This window comes from Neofelis nebulosa, chromosome 9 (assembly GCF_028018385.1).
Source record: "Neofelis nebulosa isolate mNeoNeb1 chromosome 9, mNeoNeb1.pri, whole genome shotgun sequence".
NCBI lineage: Eukaryota > Metazoa > Chordata > Mammalia > Carnivora > Felidae > Neofelis > Neofelis nebulosa.
Window position 1 is genome coordinate 102,188,990 of NC_080790.1, and position 26,894 is coordinate 102,215,883.

At 33.5% G+C, this 26,894-nt stretch overlaps 1 protein-coding gene across 1 annotated transcript in view; it reads right to left on the reverse strand.

Moving 5' to 3' along the window:
• MACROD2 (mono-ADP ribosylhydrolase 2) overlaps positions 1-26,894 on the reverse strand; it is a 2,059,774-nt gene that overhangs the window by 2,029,884 nt on the left and 2,996 nt on the right. Inside the window, exon 2 of the mRNA XM_058684846.1 lies at positions 24,266-24,382. Within this exon, the coding sequence (XP_058540829.1) occupies positions 24,266-24,382 (117 nt within the window). The remainder of the gene's footprint in view (positions 1-24,265; positions 24,383-26,894) is intronic.

Consider the following 26,894-nt stretch of genomic DNA (forward strand, 5'->3'; position numbering starts at 1 on the left):
AACCTTTCCACTGAATGTACTGATACATACTATCAGGATGTCTATGGTAGAGACCATTATTGTGAAATTCTTTGCCTCTGATCTTGAGAATCATTTAGTTTCAACCTTAGAAATCTTTCTAAATGTAGAGCAATTAAATTACTTAATATTCCACCCCCACCAATCTTTTAGTAGAAAAACTGCTCTACAGGAGTACCTTTATTGTGTAGTTCCACATAGTCCCTGGTAAAAGCCCAGATATACTTTAGCACTTCAGTCAGAGAAGCAAGTTCACAGAACATGCTGCCAGAAGTTGCAAAATGTAGTCCATACTCAATATATGGTCTATTTTACTGAAAACAAGTGGTGACTGATGAAAAGAAAAATCTGAAGGAGGTTTAAAAAATTTTTTTCAATAGATTTGAACTGCAAATTTGGAGCATAGGCAAAATTACAAAGAAATATAAATCATTTATTTATGCAGTGTAAAGCGGCATTCATTATACATCTACTTGGGACAAAGCCTTCTTCCTCACTATATGGTTATAGCTGATTTTATTATCCACAACTTTACCTTTAATAATAGTTGTTTGTGTTTTAAAAACAAACATAATAGTATTATGAGTTATAATCCATAAAAAATTATATAACACACAGCATAAAATACATCTTCCCAAACATCAAATACAATTAATAGTAGGCATATAACATGTAAACACACAAGCAATCCTATTCAGAAAAAAAGGCAGCATCAACAGAGAGCAAATGAAGAGGATGTAAAGCCAGAGGCCTGGGTTCAAATGCAGACTTTGCCCCTCAAAAGCAGTGTGACCCTGGGCAAGCTAATCCCTCTGTACTTCAGTTCCCTCATCTGTAAATGAGATAACTGTACCTGTTCCAGGAGGCTGTTGTGATGATTACATAAATAACATTTGTAAGGTACTTAGAAATATGTCTGGCACATATTAAGCACTTTATAAATATCTGTTAAAAAACAAAACAGGAAGAACCTTTCCTGATTCCAAGAGAATGTTTGTTCTCTTTATCATTAACCTCAAATAATTCTTAGTTCTATGGTCACTAACATTCACCCCTTATCTCCAAACACAGGTAAACACAGGGGGTTTGTTCACAGATTATCAACATCATTGATTTAAATTGAGAAATGAAATATCCTCACCTATGAACTATGTAAAGCTCAATATAGCCATCAGTCAAGAAACTATAGATCTCCTTAAAATTACCACATAAATATTTAAATGCCCATCATGATGAAATATATTTGGTATCAGCTATGTAATTCCATGAAAAGAGCTTTTTTTAATTACCAAATAGGACTTTGCAGGAAAAAAAATTTTAACAAAAAACTCACTTTTTTCTAACTTATATTTTAAGAAGAGAAATACAATGGAAGAAAGGAATGAACAAGACAGACACAAGTAGAAAACTGATCCTACTTGCCAATTAAAATATTTACTAAGCTAAAATTTTACTGTAGAATTTTTATAGAAACCTTATAATGGATAAAACTCCCATCATCAATTTTACTTTGACCATATTAATGATGTCAAAAACAGTAAATTCCAAACTTGCCATCTGTTTCAATGGGTCATAATTTTTCATATTTTAAAGGGTATGATAAGGGCACCTGAGTGTCTCAGTCAGTTAGGCATCCGAGTCTTGATTTCGGCTCAGGTCATTATCTTATGGTTGTGAGACTGAACCCTGTGCATCAGGCTCCATCCTGAGTACGGAGCTTGCTTGGGATTCTCGCTCACCCTCTGCCACTCCCTTGCTTGTTATCTCTCGCTCTCAAAAAAGATAGATAGATAGATAGATAAATAGACAGATAGATAAAAGTGCTATGAGCACTATTATTTAAAACTATACTGGTGATCAAAGCAAAAGAACAAAGAAGAAGTACAAATATTAAGAAGCTACAGGAAGATAATCTGCAGAAAGCGTTATTACCTATTTAGAAAATCCAAAGCAAAAAAAAAAAAAAAAAGATAGTTGCAAACAGAGAAGGAAACAAACCATAAGAGACTCTTAAATACAGAGAACTGAGGGTTGATATGGATGGGGCATTGGGGGCTTGGGGAAAACGGGTGATGGGTATTGAGGAGGACACTTGTTGGGATGAGCACTGAGTGTTGTATATAAGTGAAAAATCACAGGAATCTACTACTGAAGGCAAGCATATACTGTATACACTGTATGTTAGCTAACTTGACCATAAGGTATATTAACAAAAAGTATGTCTTAAAAGACTGTGACTAGGAACAAAATTCCAGATCAGTATTCAAAAATTAGCACTTTACTATACCTCATCGATAACCAATCAGAAAATTAAGTGGGAATACAGATCCCGTTCATAGTATTTTTAATCTAGTAAATATCTAGCAATAAGTCTAACCAAATGTGACAAGACTAAGATGAAGAAAGTTATAAAACATTTGATTACATAAAAATGTAAAGTTGTGGGGGTGCCTAATGGCTCAGTCAGTTAAGTGGCTGACTCTTGGTTTTGACTCAGGTTATAATCTCAACAACTATGCTGAGCTCAAGCCCCATGCTGGGCTCTGCCACTGACAGTGCAGTGCCTGTTGGGTTTCTCTCTTGCCCTCTCTCTCTGCCCCTACCCCACTCGCATGTTCTCTCTCTCAAAATAAACAAACTTCAAAAACATATAAAACAGTGTGTAAAATACATACATACACAATCACTAAAAATAGACAATAGGTGAAACAAAAAATCTGTAATACATACAACTGTAAGTAATTTCCTTAATTTACTCTTAGGAATGAATTCTTAGAAAGTTAATAAGAAAAAAACTTTTTTTTAAAATGAGCAAATGATATGAGGAAATAATTCATTAAATGAATATGCAATCCACTTAGAACACAGTTTGGTCCATGATAAGTTCTTCAACAGAAAATTAAATAGCTAATGAACATAGTAAAATAGGTTCAACTTCATTCATAATTTAAAAAAATAGCAGGGGCGCCTGGGTGGCTCAGTCAGTTAAGCATCCACCTTGGCTCAGATCCCGCATTGGGCTCTGTGCTGACGGCACAGAGCCTGGAGCCTGCTTTGGATTCTGTGTCTCCCTCCCCTGCTCACATGCACTCTCTCTCTAAAATAAACATTAAAAAAAAATTTTTTTAATAGCAAATAATTGGAGTGGCAAAACTAAAATACAGTTGATAAAATCCAGAGTAGGTGTTGGGAAGCATGTGTTATGCATATGCTAGAAGTAGGAACAGTACGATGGTTCAACACTTTTAAAGTGGAAACTAAAAACAACTGTCAACCGTGAGCCTCTGGCCTGGCAATTCCATGGAATTGCTAAAATTCCATTATTTTTATGATGGAAACACATACAATAAAAATACAAGAATATCTGTGTAAATATTATATTAAGAACAAATATTGATATAACCAAAATACCCATCAAAAAGGGAGTGATTAAATAGACTATGAAGCCTATACAAAAAAATGAAGTAAATTATTAGAATTTCTTATGGGAGGATATCCATGATGGATTATGAGATGGGAAAAAAATACATAAATAGTATTAGCACATGATCCTTAGTATAAAACAAAAGGCTAAAATTTTCTAGCATATATATCAACTATTAAGGGTGGTCACAAATTTGGGAAGTGAGTCAGAGAGAAAGACTTATTTTTCATTTTATGCTCTCCTATACTGTTTGCCTCTCCATGTGCAAGTATCATGTTTATTAAGTTTTTGGAGAGATATATCCTTGGATAAAAACATTCAATACTGTAATGAGATCAACTCTTTCAAAACCTGATAGGATTTTTAAAATAGAATATAAATAGACCTCTATGAATATTCTATGAATAGAATTTAAAATAAGTCTGAAAAAGTGTATCAAAATAACAGTGAAATTTTTGAAAAAGAAGGAAAGTGGATTTTTTGCAAGTTATCAAGAAACTATAGTAATTATAACAATGTCATACTGATACAAAAATTGACAGATCACAATGATACAGAGATCCACTGCACACAGGGACATTTTAGTATATGATTAAGATGACATCAGTGGAGATAAGTAGGTATCTATTGAGAAACAAATCTAAGACCACCTACCTCCTACCACACAAAAAGAAATCCCATGCAAATAACAAACCCGAAGTAAAAATAAGCCAACCTTTTGAAGAAACTGTAAAAGTAGTTTCTTTTTATAAAAATGAAAAAAGTCTTAAATTTAGTAAAATCTAAAATGCAAGAGACATTTAAAAAAACACATGCAGTGTAACCAAAAATTCCAAATTTTGCTAAAACAAGACAGCATAAATGACAACAGCAATCATTATTATAAAAGCTAGCACTCAGATCACTTAAGAGTAGACACTGTTCTTTGCTGTTTATAATTACTAACTTGTTTAATCCTCACAATAATCTTTTGAGGTACGCCATCACTAACCTCATTTTACCAATGAAGTAACTGAGGTACAGGGGGATTCAGCAACCTTTCCAAAGAAGTGGCAGAGCCAGTACCCAACCTGGCTGTCTGGTTCAAGTCTGTATTCTTAACCATCATTCAACAGACTTCTAAAAGATATTGTAACATTTACAAAGTTAAAACACCCAAACAGGCAATCCAATAGTAAAATGGGTGATAGTTATGAAGAGTTAACTCACAAAAAATATTTCAATAATTAATAAATAGGAAATTTTGAGGACCTACAAATCACAACAGCAAACATTTACTATGTTTTAGCCATTCCACTGCCAAACATTTCAGGAATTAATGGCACCTTTTTTTGGCAGAGTTACGAGAAAACAGGTATTCATACAGTGTTGATGTGCATGTAAACTACTTCAGCGGCTATGGAGAATGATTTGACAGTTTTACCAAAATTTCAAATGTGTACTGCCTATAATGCAACAATTCCACTTTTAGGACTGTATCTCCCAGAAGTCCTCAGACATATACACAAGTTCTACAAACATTCATCATAAAGTTGTTTGTAATTGTAAAACAAAAAAACAAAAAAACAAACCTAGTGTCCATCAAGAATGGTTTATGGTAAATAAGTTAAATAAATTATGATAAGACATATAGCCATTTAATAAAAATCAAGGAAACATCAAAATACTGTTTTAAGTGGGAAAACTCAAGCTTGAAAGAACCATGTATACATAATGCTAGTTTTTACATTAAAAACAAAACACTATATATGAATACACATACAGAATATTTGTAAAAGCATAAGTAGTAAAAGGATTAAGAGCACAGACTCTAGTGCCAGACTGGCTCCATTAACCATACGATTAGTTAACCTATCGTGGTCTCAATTCCCCATTATCTTATGACTTACCTCCTATCGTTTTAGGCTTTCCTAATCTCTCCCCACTATTTTTTTTACTACTTAGAATACTTCCTGATACATCGTTGTGTTGAATTAAAAAAAACTAAAAAATGCATAAAGACCTATAAAGATAATCAACTATTATTAATTATTATCTGTATGGAATTTGGTGTCTGGGAAAGGGACACTACCACTATTTAATTCTATAAGCTTTTATAGCTTTTGAGTACTTTACAGCAACCATGATTTAAATACTTTATTTTATAAAAATACACTATGAATACACAGATATACAATGTATAGTAGCAACTACCTTTAGTGATTTCCAACACCTTATACATCACACTTACTATAAAGTAATGCCTAGGATAAGTATTTGAGTTCTCATTAACTTTAATGCTATTATTTATTTTTTTTTTTTTTAAATTTTTTTTTTCAACGTTTTTTATTTATTTTTGGGACAGAGAGAGACAGAGCATGAACGGGGAAGGGGCAGAGAGAGAGGGAGACACACAGAATTGGAAACAGGCTCCAGGCTCCGAGCCATCAGCCCAGAGCCTGACGCGGGGCTCGAACTCACAGACCGCGAGATCGTGACCTGGCTGAAGTCGGACGCTTAACCGACTGCGCCACCCAGGCGCCCCTTTAATGCTATTTTTTAAATAATACAAACATTTAAAGGAAAATTACATGTTATTTACTTGCAATTAACAACTCATTTTAAGAAATAATTCCAAAGCCTTAATAAGTTCTAATGTTAATTTGTAGACATATTTCAGATGTCAGAGCATTTAAGCAATTTTTCATTGTCAGAGTCATTCCATATGCACAGAGATATAACATATTTACTTTGAAATAAAAATTACTTCATATAGCTGGTCAGAAATAGGTTAAGAGAAATCTAGAGAGATCTCCCATGCAGAAAGATACATGAAATATTTAGAATAATATCACAACCCTATTTAGAAAAAAGACATGTTTTTATCCCATCGTTTCTATTACCATGAAAAACTTGTATTTACCCATATAGTATTCAATGAACTCAGTTAAATAATCTTTAAGATCTCAGGCTGGAGCTATTAGTAAGTCATGAATGACCAAAAGTAAAGTGGGAGTGTTATATTCACTATGTCACTTTTTAGTAAATCTCAAGTAACTTGACATATATTTTGGATATGTGGAGGAAAATAAGAAAAAGATATATCCATGCCTGTCTCTCTTCCTAAAAATTGGTTGTCCTTTATCTATTAAATTTGCAACCCAAAGGTATATAAACACCCTGGTAATAATCTTTTGAGCTACAAACAGGAAAGAAAGGTGAGTAGATTCCTTTTTCATTGTTTAGTATTGATAATTCCAAACAGTGACCACAAGTTACTGTGTTAACAGAAAGAAAGAAAGAAAGAAAGAAAGAAAGAAAGAAAGAAAGAAAGAAAGATCTCTTCAGTAAGATTTTTTTAATCAAAAAGAAATTCACAGTGACCTCTTACACCAAATAAACCCTGGGAGAATCAACAATTAGAATTTTCCTGTGCCTCTAGGAAGGTCAGGTAACAATATTTTGCAACAAAATCTGCAAAGAAAAAAGTGCTATTCCTTGAACCCATGCTCCCCCTGTGCCAATCAGAATGCCTTGGCTTAGTGTGTTAAATCACTTAACTAGAAACAGGAAAATAATTTGCATGTAGTTGTCTGTTTTAAAGGAAAAAAAAAAAAAAATCCTACTGGTGTTCCAATAACTAACAGATCAGAAAAGGGAGTATCACTTATACAAAATTAAATTATTTTAGAATAAGAATCTCAGTAGTCAGACACAGATTAGACAACATCTTGTTCAATTACCACCCGGTGAAGAAAGTGCTTTTACTTTGATTTTCATCCAGAACCTTTCTGAATACTTTCAATGACAGGAAATGCTCTGTGTCAGACTTCATTCTACTTAGAAGTGATTAAGGGTGTTTAAAAGTTTTCTTGCATTGTTCTAAAATCAGACTCAATTAATTTTGAGCCAAGGCTCCAAACAGCTGCTCTATCTTGGCCCTAACTTTATCTATTACTCTAAAGAATTTGAAAAACTAAAATGCAACTATATTTATAAAGTCAAATAGGCAGCATTTCCTGGAAAACGAAGGGCATCATTAGAAAAAAAAATCTTAAACATTAAAAGACATTAAAAAAAAATTGAGGGGCGCCTGGGTGGCGCAGTCGTTAAACGTCCGACTTCAGCCAGGTCACGATCTCGCGGTCTGTGAGTTCGAGCCCCGCGTCAGGCTCTGGGCTGATGGCTCGGAGCCTGGAGCCTGTTTCCGATTCTGTGTCTCCCTCTCTCTCTGCCCCTCCCCCGTTCATGCTCTGTCTCTCTCTGTCCCAAAAATAAATAAAAAACGTTGAAAAAAAATAAAAAAATAAAAAATAAAAAAAAAATTGAACTTCAAAACAAATTCAACAGAGTATACATCTTCAATTCTAAGCTGAGTTTTTAAAAAACATTTTAACATCTCTGAAATGCCTTACAATTAAAGGCATTTATAATTGCTGCTGGGAGATGGTGGTCATGACAATTTTCACTGTCTGCATATATAAGAATTTATTTACTTATTATTTCTGGTGATATAATTAGACAGCTGCAACCTCTCAACTTTTCAAGTAACAGTCCATTTAATGACTGTTTCAATAAAGAGTATTAGTCCTAATAATTGGATGAAATCTTGCATTAACACCATCTGGTAACATCAAGAAAATGCCAGCACTAAAACTTGCAGGACAAGTATCAGTGGTTTAGAAAAAAATCCAGAAAAAAGAAAAATTTTAAGTATTGTTATATCATCAACTCTAACTGCACAGAAAATAATTTTGTGGAAAAACAAAACACCAATAACACTGGGTGGAAAAAAGATTCAGAAGAATTAGACTCTGAGTGCAAAGACATTTTGGGAATACCTAAACTAATTTATTTCACTTATAATTTCAAGATATGTTCAAGGATGATGTATCATAAAAGTATAACTTGGTAAATATGAAAATTTTGTATTTATTGAAGGAGATCAGAATGAATATAGTGCATTGTGTAATAATTTAATTGATAGTGCTTTTTTTCCCCTTCCTTCTCAATGAAATATAAAATAATGGTGTTTCTTACAGCTCATTCAACAGAATATGATAGTTCTGTGTATTGCTGATATGACAGAAATTACAATTCATCAAAACCAGTTTCCAGTTTCACCCTCTTCCTGAGCATGTGACTAGATCACATTTCTCAGCCTCTCTGACAATTAAATATGGCCATGTGACTGAGATCCAGCCCAAGATACATCAGTCGAAGTCAGGTGCACCATTTCCAGACCTAGCTCATAAAAACTTCTGGCATAACCCTTCGTTTTACTCTTTCCCCTATGGTTATCAGGGCAATCTTAGAAGCAACATGTTAAAGAAGGCACAGATTCCATCAGCTCTATCTCTAAAGGACTATGTGAAACAGAATGTCCACCCCCCTCTTCCACACATACATGCACACTCCTATCCCCCAACCCAACCACCAACCACCACTACCCCTCCACTGAAACCAATCATGAACACCCACACTGGATTGTTAGATGACACAGAATGAATTTCTATCAGATCAAGCTTTTTGAGAATTAATTTGTTAAAGCAGCTAGTAGTAGCTAAACTAACACAGTTGGTTTTCACATTCAAAATTATAAAGTTCAACCAAAATGGTGGACCAGGTCATTCCAAGCTCTCATTTGTCCACAGGAACATCAAAAACAACATGCAGAAATTGAACCAAACTGGTCGAAATGCTGGAAAACAAAGGTTTACAGAAACCAAGCCAACACCCAATTAAGAAAAACTCATCTTGGGGGCCCCTGGGTGGCTCATTCATGATCTCGCAATTCGTGAGTTCAAGCCCCGCGTCATGCTCTGTGCTGACAGCTCAGAGCCTGGAGACTGCTTCAGAATCTGTGACTCCTTCTCTCTTTGCCCCTCCCCTGTTCATGCTGTCTCTCAAAAAAATAAACTTTAAAAAAAAAAAAAGAAAGAAAGAAAGAAAGAAAGAGGAAAAGAAAAGAAAAGAAAAGAAAAGAAAAGAAAAGAAAAGAAAAGAAAAGAAAAGAAAAGAAAAGAAAAGAAAAACCTATCTTAGGGCACCTGGATGGCTCAGTCGGTTAAGAGGCCAACTCTTGATTTCAGCACAGGTCATGATCTCACAGTCACAACATCAAGCCCCAAGTAGGGCTCCACACTGGGCTCCATGATGGGCATGGAGCCTGGTTAAGATTCTCTCTCTCCCACTCTGCCCCTACCACCACCTGTGCATGTACTCTCTCTCATAAGAAAAGAGAAAAACCCATATTGTGGGTTTAAACCCATATTTAAAAGGTAATGTTTGTGCTCATCCATGTCCCACCTCTTTCCCAAAACAAATTAGAAGGTGCAGAACAGACCTTATTTGCAAATCATTGTGTTAAATCTATTCTAACCTAACTAGAGGATATCTGAAGAACAGAAGCAAGACATTCATCTCCATTTCACCTAACTCAAAACTAAGGTGGAAAAATCAACAGACACTGCTTATAAAAGTTGCTAGATGGGGCGCCTGGGTGGCGCAGTCGGTTAAGCGTCCGACGTCAGCCAGGTCACGATCTCGCGGTCCGTGAGTTCGAGCCCCGCGTCAGGCTCTGGGCTGATGGCTCGGAGCCTGGAGCCTATTTCCGATTCTGTGTCTCCCTCTCTCTCTGCCCCTCCCCCGTTCAGCTCTGTCTCTCTCTGTCCCAAAAATAAATAAAAAACGTTGAAAAAAAATTAAAAAAAAAAAAAGTTGCTAGGCAACTATATACTCACATATACCTAGGGCAAGATTAAGGGTGGATATACAATAGACCCTGTAATGTCCAGAGGAAAAGATGAGGTAAGACTTTCTGGAAAATAAGAACATTCAAAAGCAGACACGTACAGAAGAATTTAGAAAGTCATAAGCGTGTCCAGACAGGATACAAGCTCATGAAAAAAATTAAGAAGACCTTAAGTTTACACTTAAAGATGATCCTAGATTCAGAGATGACCTTGTTAGGTGCTGAAGAAAAGTCCCAGCATATAGCTAATCTTCAAAGACAGGGATAACTCCTGAGGAAATGCCTGTAAAAACCTGAACCAATCACAAGCTAACAGAAGAAAGATTTCAATGATCACACGTGACAAAGACAAGTCTATGCAAAAATAGGAAAAATCTCAAAACAAATGAACTAAATAGTCTTCAGCAATCAAAAAAAAGGGCAAAAATCCCTGGAAAAGAGGGAGAATTGATTTCCACAATTATCGCATTACAACAAATGCCCAATTTTCAACAATTATACAGATATACCACACAAGAGAAAAAATGGCCCATGCTAACAAACAAGATAAACTGACAAAAACAATCTCAGAGGAAGTCCACATGTTTCAAGCTTACCAGACAATGACCTTTAAACCACCACCTTAAAAAGGAAATCAAGAAAACAATGTATAAACAGAAAATAAAACAAGAAAAATTATTAAAAAAAAGAATTTACAATTCTGGAGCTCAGAAGCACAATAAGAATAAAAAATTCACTTGAGGGGTTCAACAGCAGAAATGAGTGGGCAGAAGAAAGAATCAGTGAACCTGAAGATAAAAGAACTGAAATTATCAAGCACAAAAAAATAAACACAAAAGAATGATGTGAACCAAGCCTAAAAGACTTGAGGGATACAAACAGACCAACACATGCATTATGGGAGTCTCACAAAGTGAGAACAAGTCAGAAAGATAATTTGAAGAATAATGGACAAAACATCATAAATGTGATGGAAGACATCAATCTACAAATCAAAAATATCAAAATATCAACAGATTCCAAGAGGAATTCAGAATTCACAGAAGACACATCATAATCAAACTGTCAAAGACCATGACAAAAGCAACAAGACAGAACTGACTCATCATGTATATGGGATCCTCAATAAAATTATCAGTTGATTTCCCATCAGAAACTTTAGAGACAGAAGGGGGAAGAGTGGTATGATTTGTTTAAAGGGATGAAAGGGAAAAAGAATGTTAACTGAAAATTCTATATTCAGCCAATCTGTCCTTGAGGGAGAAATAAACACATTCCCAGAGAAACAAAGATTGAGGGAGTGTATTACCAGTAGACATACAAAATACTAATGGGGTTTCTCAGGTTGAAAAGAAAGCCTGCTAGACAGTAAATTGAAGCCATAGGAAGAAATTAGTATCTCTAGTAAAGATAAAAGCTAGTATTACTGCAATTTTAGTTTGCAAACTATTTCCTACATAATTTAAAAGACAAATACATATAAACTGATTATAAACCTATGTTACTGGGCACACAAAGTATAAAAATGCAATATATTACACTAGTAGCATAATATGGGCAGGATGATGGTGCTATGTAACAGTTTTTGTACGCAAATAAAGTTAAGCAGGAATCAATCTGATTAAATAATAACTTTATAACTTTTGGAGGTTATACACAATCCCCATGGGATTTCTTTGTAACCACAAAGAAAAATCTATATACAATATGCATAAAAGTTAAGGGAATCAAATGATATCACTACAAAAAAGAAAATCAAATGAACACAAAAGGAGGCAATAATGGAGGAAATGAAGAATAAAAAACTTTAAAACATACAGATAACAGCAAAATACCAGAGGTGAGTGCTTCCTGGTCAGTAATTACTTGAAACATAAACGATTAAACTCTCCAATCAAGAGACAGAGATTGGCAGAATTTAAAAAGAATTAAAAAAAAAAAAAAAAGATCAGACTGCATGATGTCCACAAGAGGCTCACCAAAGATATAAATAGATTAAAAGTGAAAAGATAAAACAAAATATTCCATGAAAATACTAATCAAGAGAGCTGTGGTAGTTACATCAGACAAAACAGACTTTAAGTCAAAAATCATTAGAAGAGATAAAGAGTATCAAATATTGATAAAAAGATCAAGTCATCAAGAAGATAAAACCATTATAAATATATATGCACCAGACCACAGACCCCCCCCCCCCAAATTATATGAACAACACTGACAAAATTGAAGGGAAAATAGAGATCTATACTAAAGAGATTTAAATATCCCACTTTCGATAATGGAGGAACAGTCAGGCAGAAAATCAAGAAGGAGACAGATGACCTGAACACCATAAACCAAATGTACGTAACAGATATATACTGGATACAATAACATTTTTCTCAAGTGCACATGGAACACCATCCAGGATGTTATGCCACAAAACAAATCTCAAAAGTATAAAAACAATGAAATCACAAAAAGAATCTTTTCTGCTCACAATGGAATAAAACTAGAAGTCAATAACAGAAAGAAAATCACAATATGAATAAATATATGCAAATTAAACAACACACTTGAACAATGGGCAAAGAAAAAATCAAAAAATACATGGAAACAAATGGAAACAAATGTATAAAAACTTATGGCATGAAGGAAAAAGAAATTTATCTGAGAGAAATTTATAGCTCTAAACATAGTTGAAAAGGAAGATCTCAAATCAATAATCTAATTTTACACATCAAGGAACTAAAAAAAAAAAAAAAAACTAAACAGAAAGGTACCAGAATAAAGGAAATTATTAATAAAGACAGGTGGAGACAAATTAAGAATAAAAAAAAAAATAGAAAAGATCACCAAAATAAGGGCTGGCCTTTTGAAAAGATAAAATTTACAAACTTTTAGCTATATTAACAGAGAACACTAAAATTACTAAAATCAAAAATAAAAGTAGGTACAGAACCATCAATTTTACAAAAATAAAAATTTAATAAGACTACTATGAACAATTACACACGAACAAATTGGATAACCTAGATAAAATAAACAAATACCTAGAAACAACTAGAAATACTTAGCAAAAACCAACTCACTGAAAAATAGGAAATCTGAATTGACCTGTAACTAGTAAGGAGACTGATCAGCATTCAAAAATCTGGAGAAGCGCTGCCCCAAAAAAAAAAAAAAAAAAAAAAAAAAAGGCCAAGGAATAGATGAATTCTATCAAACGTTTTAAAAATTAACACTAATCCTTCTCAAACTCCTCCACAAAAAAAAAAAAAAAAAAAAAAGAGGGAACACTTGCTAACTCATTCTATATAACTATTACCAGCATTACCCAAAACCAAAGCCAGAAAAAGACACTACAAGAAAACTATACAGACCAATATTCGTTATAAATAACTATGCAAATATCTTCAACAAAATAAGAACTGAATTCAGCAGCAGCTTAAAAGGAATACATGCCTTTGTATTGGAAAGGAATAAGTAAAATTATCTCTGTTCACAAATGACATGATCATATATGTAGAAAACCCAAAGATTATTAGCTTGAATTCAACAAAGTTGCAGGGTACAAAATCAACCCACAAAAATCAGTTACATTTCTGTGTACTAACAATGAACAACCATTAAGTAGTGAAGGGAAACAATACCATTTATAATAGCATCATAAAGAATAAAATACTTAGTAATAAACTAAGGTGAAAGACTTGTACACTAAAAACTACAAAGCAATGCTGAAAAAGTAGTATTTATATTTTACTGTCATTTTTAAAAAAGGAAATAACAAGCATTGGCAAAAATGGGGAAAAACCCCTGTGCATTGCTGATGGCAATGTGTAAAAAGGTACAGCCACTGTGGAAAACAGTTTTGTGGTTCCTCAAAAAGTTAAAACACAGAATTACCATATAATACAGCAATTCCACTCCTAGTTTATATACCCCAAAGAACTAAAAAATATTTTTTTTATTCTTAACATTATTCACAATAGCCAAAAGGTATAAAAACTCTAATGCCTATCAACAGATGAATGAAAAAAATGTAGTATATATGTACAGTAAAATAGTATCTAATCTGAAAAAGGAATGAACTTCCTGATACATGCTATAATATGGACGAACCTACAAAGCATTATGCTAAGTAAAGCAAGCCAGACATAAAGAATACTGTATGATTCTACTTATGTGAAGCCTAGAACAGGCAAATTTATTGACACAGAAAATAAAATAGAGATTACCAAAAGCTGTATGAGGGGGAGGATGCGAGTTATTCAATGGATGCAGAGCTTCTATTTGGGAAAATGAAAAGGTTTTGGAAATGGGTCTTGAAAATGGTTGCACAACACTGTAAATGTACTTAAAGTCACTAAATTGTACACTTTAAAATGAGTAAACAGATTTTAAATACACTTAAGGACCAAGTCAAGTTACCAGAAATTTGAACTAGTTTCTTATGCTGAGATTAATATGTCTAATAGTCTTCCAGGTACACATTTTCTTATCTGTCCAGCCCCATACCACCTGAACAAGTGGAAGAATTCAGAGACTATACAGCATATATTTTTTGTGTTTGTCAAAGACACTCATAAGTATGGTTAAACTCAATATTCTTATGAGCCACATGCATAATTATATCATTAAAACAATCAAGATGTTAGACACCTGAGTATCTCCATAGAGGTACACCCATTATTTTAGCAATCAAATAAGATAAATAACTCCAGCCCCCATTCTATCTATATGCTTTGAGGCTGGACAGATTGTCCTTACATGCGGACTGACTTCCCGCCATGTTGCTGGAGCTCCTTGATCTCCGCCATCCTTCCTGAGTCTCCTCCTCCTCTTCTCATGCCTATAACCTCACATCTCTCACCCAGGCTGCGCCAAAACTCAAAATGCCTCTCTGTTTTGTCTTTTCTTTCTAGACTTCTCATGTGCACAAAAGGTCAAGATACTTTCCTTAAAAAAAAAAGTCATCTCATCTGATGTACAAACTATGCTATTCCTTTGTATGTGAAAATTGTTCAGTCAACTCCTGTTTTAAACAATTTTTCCCTTTCAATGACATTAAAATTCACATACAGTGAATTTTAGTGAAGGCCAGAGAAGTTTTAATTCACTTGTTATCTACTCTAAATGATAAATAACAAAAGTTATCAATTTTAAAAAATTAGCCTTTAATTCAGAAAGCATTTTCTATTTTAGATGCCCTCTTCTCAAATCTGACAGTGTAAATTTCTAAATTCTTTAACTAACATACACTCATAAAGGAAACAAAAAAGTAGCCCTAATGTTTCAAAATAACCAATTATTTTTAAAAAAAATCTTCCTTCACCGGTTTTAACTCTACTTACCATACGTAAAGCAAACTAGTAAACAAATACACATAAGGACCTCCAGTAGACTCTACAAAATAAAATTTCAATAAACAGTCACAATTCCTACCTTCTTAAAGCAGACTGACTAAATCCAAAAAAGTACACATATAGTTATAGTTACAGGCATAGAAAAAAATCTACATTGTATTATACATTGGTTAAGAGCATAAATATGATTAGTAGTGAATACGGAGTCAAAAGAAGTTTCATGCAAGAGAAAGGTTCATTCTAGAAAAAAACAAACAACAACAAAAAAAAAACAGCAAGCTTTGGAGCTATGTAACAAATGAAGAGACAAGTTTAGGGAAGTCACATGTTCTTTGGCTAGGGCACATTAAGAGCAGAACTGGGATCGGATACCAGCAATGTTTAATCCCAAAACTTCTGCACTTCCGGAGTTAACACGGAAGATACATACACATCAAAATAATGGAAGTAACTCCATTATTACATGCCTGATGAGTATTTAGCAGTAAGCCTCTACTTACACACACATATATGCAGTCCATGAAAGTTTTTACCCCAAGAGAATCACTAATACAAGTACAAAATGTGGAAAAGCTCTAACTCTGTTATATTCATATGACAGACACAATCACAAATCTAAGTTTGATGAGAGAATCCCCTATATGTCAGGATAGTCTGGTTTCTTCAAAAACTGAATATATCTTGGTCCAATATCTAGGCAAACAACCAGCAATCTGAAACCCATGGCTTCTCTGGATTTAGAGCAAACTAGACCTTAGTATTTCCAAAACCCAAAAGGCACATATATCTTCTGCCCTGGCATGGATATAGCCAGGCATATGGACTACTGTTAACTGCTATCTTGTTGTTGATCTATATTTTGTTACACATCTGGTTTTTGTTGTTGATCCATACTTTGATTGTTTCATCAGTAATCCTCAATATGGTTCTACATCAAAGGCATAGGTAAAACTATAAATTGTATTTAAATCTTTGTTTTGAATACTTACATGAAAATTCAATAAATATTTCAGAAACGAAGACTAAGACTTTATAAAGACTTCTTCATGTAGAAGTACGATCAGAGAGAGAAAAAAAGAAAATTAAAGGAAAACATTGGCTTTGGCTACCACCAGTCTGTAATTCATCCCAAAATATCTGTCTGCACTGACCAAAATGTTAAGTAAAATCTGTTAACTAGTATAATTCATTTAATGGATTAAAAAGAAAACAGAATCTGTGAATTTACAGACTTATGAAATACACAGACACACAGAAAAAACTTTTCATCTTGTGGTCTTAACACCAAGTCTGTATACATACAAAAAAAAAAAAAAATGTGGTTTTTGTTTCGGTATTAGTTTAAAACATGCTTAAATACAAGGACAATTCACACAGCACTTAGTGGTATACACTCCAAGGTACAATGAAATATATTTACATATTGTTAAAACAATTTTGGAAAGTAGGTAAAAGGACCAAGAGTGAAATAAAAGTGGAGGAAAAACAAAACCATGTAGTGAATCATGAGTCCCTATATAACTTCTTATTTTTTCTATTTTAGAAATTAACCTTACTTCACAAATGTTTGACTAAACCATTGTTCACAACCTCACAACAGAGTATCAAGATAAAAATTTAATGTTTTCAAACATTACAATGAATGCCATTATTCTCAACATTCTTAGAAGTTATTTAGCCTAATTCTTTCATGGTGTACCAATCTGTCAGTAGCCAAGTTCTTTTACAAAGCAAATCAATGAACTCCATAAAGGGATTAAATGGGATAGAATATTAAAATTATTTCTTACAGTTGCTTTATGTATCAAGAATCAATGCTAAAGTAAATGCATTTAGAATGGTAATACTGTAAGGTTTTTCTACACTTTATTACTACACAATAGGCTCAGTGTCTATGTTTACACTCATTTTTACTTAAGCTCTTTTGACATTTAAACTCACAGAAACTGAAATCATGACATTTAGTTACTAAGTACTATATAAACAAAAACATACAATGCTGATAAATACACATAACGCATGAATTTTCACCCTTGTCTCAACTAAATATCTATGCAACAGTTCAATAAAATCTTTGTTAAATTTATTAGTAAACTAACTTTTAAAACAATAAAACCGATGTTATATTACAAAGACGTAAATGTATACATCACCTACATTAAAAAGCATCTGGCTTAATTTTTAAGCCCATCATTCCCACATGAATCCTTACAACACAGTGAGGAAAAGGTGAAACAAAATAACGCACAAAAATACCATCATGAGAATAGTTTTTAATTTCTTCAATTCACACAGGTATTTACTGAATATCTACTGTGCAACAAGTACTATGACAGATGCAGAGATATGAAGGGGAGTGAAGACATCATCCCATTTTCCTAGTAATTGCAATCTTATATAAAGATACAACCGGATCAAGATAATCCTGTGATTGAATACATAAAAACAAATTAATATAAATGCTCTATGGAAAAGAACATAGCTCTATGAAAGTATATAATAAAGGAAACTGTTTCAAAGTAAGGGCTCAGGGAAGACTTCAAAAAAAATAGAAGGGTTTCAAGGTGAGAAATGAAAGCTAAGAAAAATTTAGGTGACAGAAGTCCTTATGGGGGGTGGAGGGAGAGGCAAATACAGATAAAGACCCAGCAGTGGGAGGGATCACAGTACATTCAAGAAACAAAAAGGATAGTGTGGCTAGAGGCAGAGACCAAGAAAAGGAGTAAGAGGCCAAAGGGTAGAGGGGCCAGATCATAAAGTTCAGCCCATTTTAGTATTTTAGTCCTCATACTAGTCTTTACTTTTAACTGTAAAGTGAAAAATGCCTGTTTCTAATTCAAGTTCTACTTTTGCAACATCTTTGCTGTTAATGAAAGCATCACAAATAACTGCTTAAAGAAAAAGCCAGAGTGATCTTTGTTACTTGAGGCAAAAATAGATTGCCAGTTTTTTTAAATTAAATTCATTTTAAGATAATTTAAAAGAGGGCAAAAATCACCACCCACTCAAAATAAAAGATTTCTATCTAAGAAGCTGAGGAGTTTTGTTCTGAGCCTTCTTCTGCTTTGACTGATGATCATTTTGCTTTTAAAGTGTAGTACTCAAACTAAATACAAAGAGGAATCAATATCAAAAAATTAAATAGGAAATACTCCTTTCCAATATTTGTATCCCTACTAAATTCCATCCATTCCATTCTCCTAACTGTTTAGTCATTTTAAATTGTGACTAACATCAAATATTTAATAAAATAATATAGTTGACATAGTTTGAAAATCTGGGGCAGTGCCCACCTCATCATAGTTATTTTTTTAAATTCCTTTTACCATTATAGTCCCTCACCCCTCTCCATGTAATACTCAGTGACATAATTATATTCTTATTTCCCCATTTCTACTGATTAATAAAAATATTAACATTCAAAAAAGTTATCGTAAATTTACTCAGAACAAAAATACTTGACTTTGCACTGAAATCAAAATATTAAGACACACTCTTTTTGGTGATTTCTAAATATCAATAGTCAAGTTGGTACACAGATAAAATAAAACAAAATTCACTACCTACACTGAAATAAGATCTCAGTGGCTGAGAGATTGAGGAATTTGAATTTTTTTTTTTTGTCAGCCATCACCTCTTGTAAAATAATTTAACAGAAGAAATTAGTTATAATGAAAATGAGAGCAAATAAGGTTGAACTTCTATGCCAAACATGCTAGTTTTTCAAGATGAAAGATAACACACATGCCTCTCTCTAGTCAACCCACACATCTCAAAATATTTTTATATACTTCAAAAAATGAAGATTCACACTTACAAAGTCTTCACAGTTCACAATTTCTAGTAAAGTATTTTCAAATGACTATAAATCAAATTTGAATATATGTAGGACATGAAATCTATCAAGATATGAAATATGAAGTTTCTTCCTAAATGACCCATTTTTTTTAAATTGTCATACCTGAGTAAAATAATTGTATACTTTTCATCTAATTTATCTTCATAATTTATTACATTTTGCCTTTGTTGTTCCATATGAACATTAAAAATGACTCAAACATCTAAACTTACAGCTGTAGCTATTTTCCCTAACACTAATTAGGAAGAGAAAATTAGCAGAAGCATAGCAGAATCTTTGCCAATCATTTGCTCCCTCTAAAGAAAGGAACAACAATGCTTCTCTGAGTGGTGTTATAGAACATTAGCTTGGAAGTAGCAAAGGAGAAGAGAATTCATATTAATTAAAGCTGAGAATTTTTGTCCCTACAAAGAAGCAATGCCATCTTTCTATCATATCCATCCATACATCCATGTATGTATCTCTTTCTACTACATCTTCAGACTACAGTTCAGTAATTGTATGTTTTTATGTGAGAGCTATACTTTAAATTCACATACACACATGCTGTGTTACAGACTGTTAACATTGAAGTATTCCCACTTAATATACCTATGTGGCAAGGAGAGAGAAAGAGAGATTCAAAATGACAGTCAAAAATTAAAAAGTACCCTTTCATTAGTTTTAGAAGATTTCAGGAAACCAACTCAATTTGAAAAGTTTATACTGCTTTTTCTGTATAAATTGTATTACATGGAAACAAAAAAGGTGACAAGAGAAAGTTCTTTATAGAAGTCCAACCAATAAATGAAGACAAAATGATAAAATTAGCATAAGATCATCAATGGCTGCTAAAACCATTAGGTGAAAGGTGATAGGAAATTTTACAATGGATGGATTAGGCTGACAATACTGGAGCCTAGTGATCAGTCTTAACACAGAGAGGGAAGCAAACACTATTGCCTTGCGATATTATGGAAAAGAAGTATGAAGTATTCCTTCAAAAAATTAAACCCAAGTCTGATCAAGCCTCTGGATTTAACCACCAGCCTATAAGAAACTGGACTCATAAGAAATACTGTGGACCGAAGAACACATTAGACACCACAAAGATTCAGTCAGCAAAATCCAAAATGTGAAAATTTCTATACGGCAAATAACTTTTTTTAATGTTTCTTTATTTCTGAGAGAGAGTGTAAGCGGGGAAGGTGGAGAGACAGAGAGAGAGACAGAATCCGAAGCAGGCTCCAGGCTCTGAGCTGTCAGCACAGAGCCCAATGTGGGGCTCAAACCCACAGACCACAAGATCATGACTTGAGCCGAAGTCAGACACTAAACTGACTGAGCCACCCAGGCACCCCGGCAAATAACTTTATTTATCAAACAAAATTATGGGAGGTGGAGGGGGGGAGGACAGAGAGAAAAAGAACTATATGTTAAAAGATACTTTTATATCTTAAATATTAAATATATTAAATATTAATATATATTAATATATTAAACGCAGCATTTGGATCTTGTTTAGATCTTAAACAAATCAACTGTATTAAAAAGAGGTAAAACCCCTCATGAGACAATTGTAAAAATCTTAATACTAGTTGGACATTTAATTATATTAAAGAATTATTAATTTTTAGGTGTGATTGATAGTGTTGTTATAGTAAATCAACAAAAAATATGTCTCTTTTAGAGATACATACATATGCACACATACATATATTTACAGAAAAATTTGATATGATATGCAAGAATTGTTTCAAAATAATTTGGAAGCACTGGTGTAAGATGAAATAAAATTGGCCATGTTTTAACTATTGAAACGGGTGATTGGTGCATAAAGATTCATCATACCACTCTATTTTTATATATGTTTTTAAATGCTCATTTAAAAGTTTGAAAAAAATACAGAATTGTCCTTCATAGACAGTTAACCTGAGGTGTTCTTATTTAGCATACTAATTGAGCTCACCTACCCATGAGGCACTATTGCAGTTACAGAGACACAGTATAATAAGAGACAAGCACTTTAAAATTCCCTACAAAAAAGCAACTGGCAGATGAAATAGAATTATTAAGTGAAAGCACATAATTCCAGAGATTTACCAACAGCAGTTGACAAATATGAACATGAACAATAAAGTGGGTTGTGGTTTGTTTTTTGTGGGGTTTTTTTTTTTTTTTTGTAATCATCTCTCATCCCTTCCCTGTCTGATCCATAGCTTGCCAGTATTACTAGAGTAGCAAGTCAAAGTAAAAATATTGTCTGTTTTATAGGAATTCCTTCTTTCTATACAATGATTTTATATTTGGCAATTTTTGGCTCCCTCCTTTAGGATGCCTCAAAATCAAAATTATGACAAATACATTCAGCTACTCTCCAGCTTATTTAACTTTTTACGACAATATAACAAAAAGCATTTAATTACAGTAAAACAAAACTGAGCAAAGAAAAAAAAAATTAAAAACAACAGCTTGAGAACTTTCCATGTAATCTTGGGTATCAAGGTCAAAATGTCCTTCTGTAAAAAATTTAAGTAATAATGGTAAACTGTAACACTTGAAATTGGTATATTGTGCTAGCCCAGTAAATACTGTTCATTTCCTACAAATAGAAACTATGACAGAGAATTATAGACTTCTTTCAAAACTTAATTGGAAATTTCATACATAAAAAATTAAGTCATTATAAAAATATGAATCTACTTATATATACATTTATAAGCAGTGGTTTAAACATTTCAAAATAAAATACAAAACTACAGTTGTTCTTTATCATTGTTTTAATTTATAATTTTAAAGGATTGTTAAAATACTAAAATTCTCTTTACTAATATTTTAGCATAACTGAGCACTGGATAGGAAACAATGAAAGAAAGCACTTACAAAAGATATCTATCATGTAAAGAAATAAACAGATATTACTTGTAGAATGAGCCATTCCATTTTTTTTTTTTTTTTTCATGAAAAAGAAGAGGCTAGTCATTAATTTCTAGGTCACAACAGAGGAGCAAGTAACATTAGATGGAAAAAACAAAAAAACTGTTCAACAGAAATACAATTTTGACCACACCACCTCACTCCCCATGAAAGACTTTTAGTTCAAAACAGCATGAATGAAAAAACTGAAATATATAGAGCAGTTGTAACCCACTTATCAAGCTTATATTGGGATATAAGAGTAATTAGGGAATAACAATGAATAACTGGTGTTATTCAATGTATTTTTCTGATTTGGGGACATATTTTGGTGTCTGATATCTCTGAAAACACCCAACTGTGAGTTATCTGATAATCCAATTCAACCCTACACTGTTATATGAATATTCAAATAGAAGCAGCCAATATAAAGGCCAAGCCTTAATGCAGAGATGAGCAGACCCAACATTGGGCAATATAACCTGGTATCGCTACTGCTTTGTCAACTGTTCTGGCAGCAACAGAAATCCACCTCTATCTGAGAGGCAAAAAGTGTTTTAAAAGAACATCACGTACTATATTCTTAGAAAAGTAACCAGCTAAAACAGCAACTAAGAAAGAAAATCAAATGAATGAAGCACTGGAAAAAAAAGAGATCTACTAGCCATAAAATAACGGAGCTGAAGTATTCAATACCAGTTTCTTACAAACAAAAGAATAACTGAGACCCAAACAGGAAGAGGTACATGGTCCTAGAACAAAAAAAAAATCTCTCCTGTTGGTCTTTAGTTCTATTTTCTTTTCATTACACAGCACTACTTTCTCAATCAATGAATGATGTCTTAATCAGACCATTACTAAAATAATTTGCATTTATTTTGCTGAAAACCCTGGGCAAGCAGGTTAGATGTGTATGTCCCAATCAGCTTGTCCAATGATCCCATTATAACTTGAGGTAGAACTACTACCTTCACTTGCCCAAGGTCACATATGTTTTCAAGCAAAATCTGAAAGGACCCACATGTTTTGCCTTCTTGAAAAAGAAAAATTCTGCCTAAAATGCAAACACTGAGGTGAATGTGTTCTCTTTACAGACAGAAAAGCCTAATTGGGCTACTGTTTCCCATAGATTTGTCCACTGGAATTCCATACTAGACTTCTTGTTCTAAACTCACAGTATCCTGTACAGTTCCATCAATCGAAGACCATAACCTGTGAAATTAGCATCTTCCAAGTCCCTTTCATAAAGTTACCTTTCTTTCTCAAATGTTAAAAATCCTGAAAAGCACCTTATTTCTTCTAAACTTTACATCCAGAGCAATGAGTGCTAATTCAGAAGTAAACATATTAAGTATCTATTAAATCTATTACATTGTTTTTTAAGAATTTCTTGCATCTATTTTTTCAATACTTAAAATTTCACTTATATTCTAACACATATCTTGACTCAAACAATCTATGCTATACTCTCATTAAATCATAAAGACTTTGACAGTAAATTTTGTAATACAAATATTTTACATGTAGACATAATACCATACTATACAAAACATATACTCTTCTTTAAAACTCTGTGAAATACTAATTTTTCTTTGTTCTCCCTAACGCACTTTCAACTATATCCAATCCTTACAATAACTTAAAGAAATCCAATATAAATGAATCTAATCAAAACAAACTCAAAGGGCTACACCACCAAAGCACCAAATCCTTAATATTAATTACTCCAAGAACAACTATGGAATAGTTTTTTTAACGTGTCATATTATAAATGTGGATTGTAACATGAATTATGTTAATATAATTTGCTAAATTTAAATAACACACAATAGGTTGCTAAAAACAATTAAATGCAACCAAGCAATTACTTCAAATAGCAAAAATGTCATCTGTTTACTGAATGACAGTTATTCATTTCTGTCAAAATTGTCTCACAGAAATCATAAATAAATGGGAACAGTATAAACCTAAAAATGTTCTGAGAAACTTACCATCATTTTGGCTCTTGCCCTTCATCTCTTCCTTCCACGATAGGATGGTGTTCAGGGGAACATAGTCCCTCATGTATTCTTTGCGTCTCTCCTCTAAGGTCATCTTCAGTAAACGTTCTTGCAAAATAAAAGCAGAATCTCCATTTGTATTTAACTTTTAAATTCAGCAATTATTTTATAATTTAAACATTAATCATATAAACAAATCAAAGAATTAGTGTGGGCCTGAGAAACATCAAAATGAAAATCTAATGATTTCATATTTGACTGTTAAAAAGTGTTAAGTTAACACCATGTTACTGGGGCATGTGGGAGGGAGGGGGAATCAAAGCCTGATGAGGAAGACTCTCTTGTGATAGACCAAGAAATAAGTGAACTCTTTCAATCAACATCTACTAACAATCTACTATGTGCCAGTAATGTTTATACACTGCAGGTACAAAGGTGATCCTTAACCTTGAGGAGTTCACAAGACAAAATGGGAATGGATAATATACAAAATAACTGCTACATAAATAAAATACAAAATCCTAGGACAAATACATAGAAATGTTAAGAGCACAAGAAAGGCAGCTACTAAGGTATTTCCTTAATTCTAAAATGCCATCAACAATAAAACTACACCTTCAATGTAATATCTTTGTGGAGGTGATTAAACACAACTTGCAATATACATCTTGGTAAGATTAAAATATTCTTCAAATGCACCTTAGAATTATTAACAGTTGGTGTCACTTACAAAGAAGTCACTGTTCTTGGGGTGTCTGGGTAGCTCAGTCAGTTAAGTGTCTGGCTCTTGATTTCCACTCAGTTCATGATCTCACAGTTTGAGTTCATGCCCCACATCAGGCTCTGTGCTCCACACAGAGGCCACTTAGGATCCTGTTCCCCTCTCTCTCTCTCTGCCCCTTACCACCTCAAAATAAATAAACTTCAAAAAAAAAGTCCCTGTTCTTTATGAGTGGCAGGTACTTCACACATATAATTTAATGAAAATAATCTTTCCAACAACTCAGCAAAATTGGTATTATTATTTTTTTAAGGATGGTTTTTTAAGTTTATTTATTTATTTATTGAGAGAGTGTGTGCGCACACGCACATGCACAAGTGGAGAAGGGGCAGAGAGAGAATCCCAAGCAGGCTCCACACGGTCAGCAATGTGGTGCCTGACACAGGGCTTGAACTCAAGAACTGCAAGATCATGACCTGAGCCAAAATCAATAGTCGGAGGCTTAACCAACTGAGCCACCCAGGCACCCTGGTAGTATTATTATTATTTTGTAGATAGGGAAATGAAGCACATCAATGTTCAGCACCTTGTCCAAAGCAAGAAAGCTTTCCATTCAAATCCAGTCACATATCTCCCTAAGTCAAAAACTATAGCCTAAACTATTAGTCACTACAGTGTACTACTGTCACAGGAAAAGCTCTTCAAAAAAGGCGATGTGTTTCTGTATGCCAGCAGCCATGTATCATATACTTTACCAAAGGTCTACACAATGTAAAGAGACTGACAGTTGTACTCTCCAACTGTCTGTCAGCAGATTACAAGATGAATGGATTTAAGGACTGTGCCTAGTTTCAGGTGTCTCTCATAAAATAATCACTTTAAAAGATTCTTTCACAGAAATAAACTGCCAAAGGTTTTAATATAAGTACAAGTGAATAAGAAATGGGGAGCCAACATTTGTCCTGCTCCTAGAACTGGCTTTTCTTCAGCCACATTAAATGATAATAAGATATTTTAATTAGATATGATAAAAACAAATCACAACACTACAATACTCAAAGGACAATACTGTATTGAATGTAAGATGCCTAAAGGGTATTCGAGTTGAAATCAAGAATATGGAATTCAGGAAAGAGGTTTAGCTTAGAGATTTTGGAAATTATGACCCAAACTTCTGGTCCTAAAGGAAGTTAATAGGAAAAGGTAAGGGATGTGACCAAACCTAAAAAAAAACAAAACAAAACAAAAAAAACACCATAATCAGGGAGTGTACACAAAGAGGAAACTTAAATGCAAATAAATAAAATGAAATAAAACTTAGATGTCACTGGACGTACCAGGTGAATCAAAGTGCCAGTGATGTAGAAACCGGCAAAGTTATAAGTAGAAGAAGGGAAATACTGTCAATTGCTACAGGAAGATCAGGAAGAATAAAAATCAATAAGCCATTGGTGGAGTCTGAGTGGCTCAGTTGCTTAAGCATCTGACTCTTGATTTTGGCTCAGGTCATGATCTCCTGGTTTGTGGGATTGAGCCCCCATTGGGCTCTGTACTAACAGTGTGGAGCATGCTTGGGATTCTCTCTCCCTCTCTGTCCCTCTCTCCCTACCCACCTCAAAATAAACATTTTTTTTTTTAAGTCCTTCCTTTAAGATAGGAACAGAACTGAAAAGACAAAGGACATTTAAAGAAATGGACAAATGAGACTACAGGGGAAGATATTATGGCTGTTCGTGTTACGTGACATGAATTTTCTCCGTGAATTAAAAGGAAATGTCATGTGTTTGTGTAGGAGAAGGGAGGGGGGTCTTGATGGCATAGAAGCTTTAAGGAAATGATAAATTTGGAAGACTCACACAAAGGAGAAGGGATGACTAGCACTTACCAAAACACTACTAA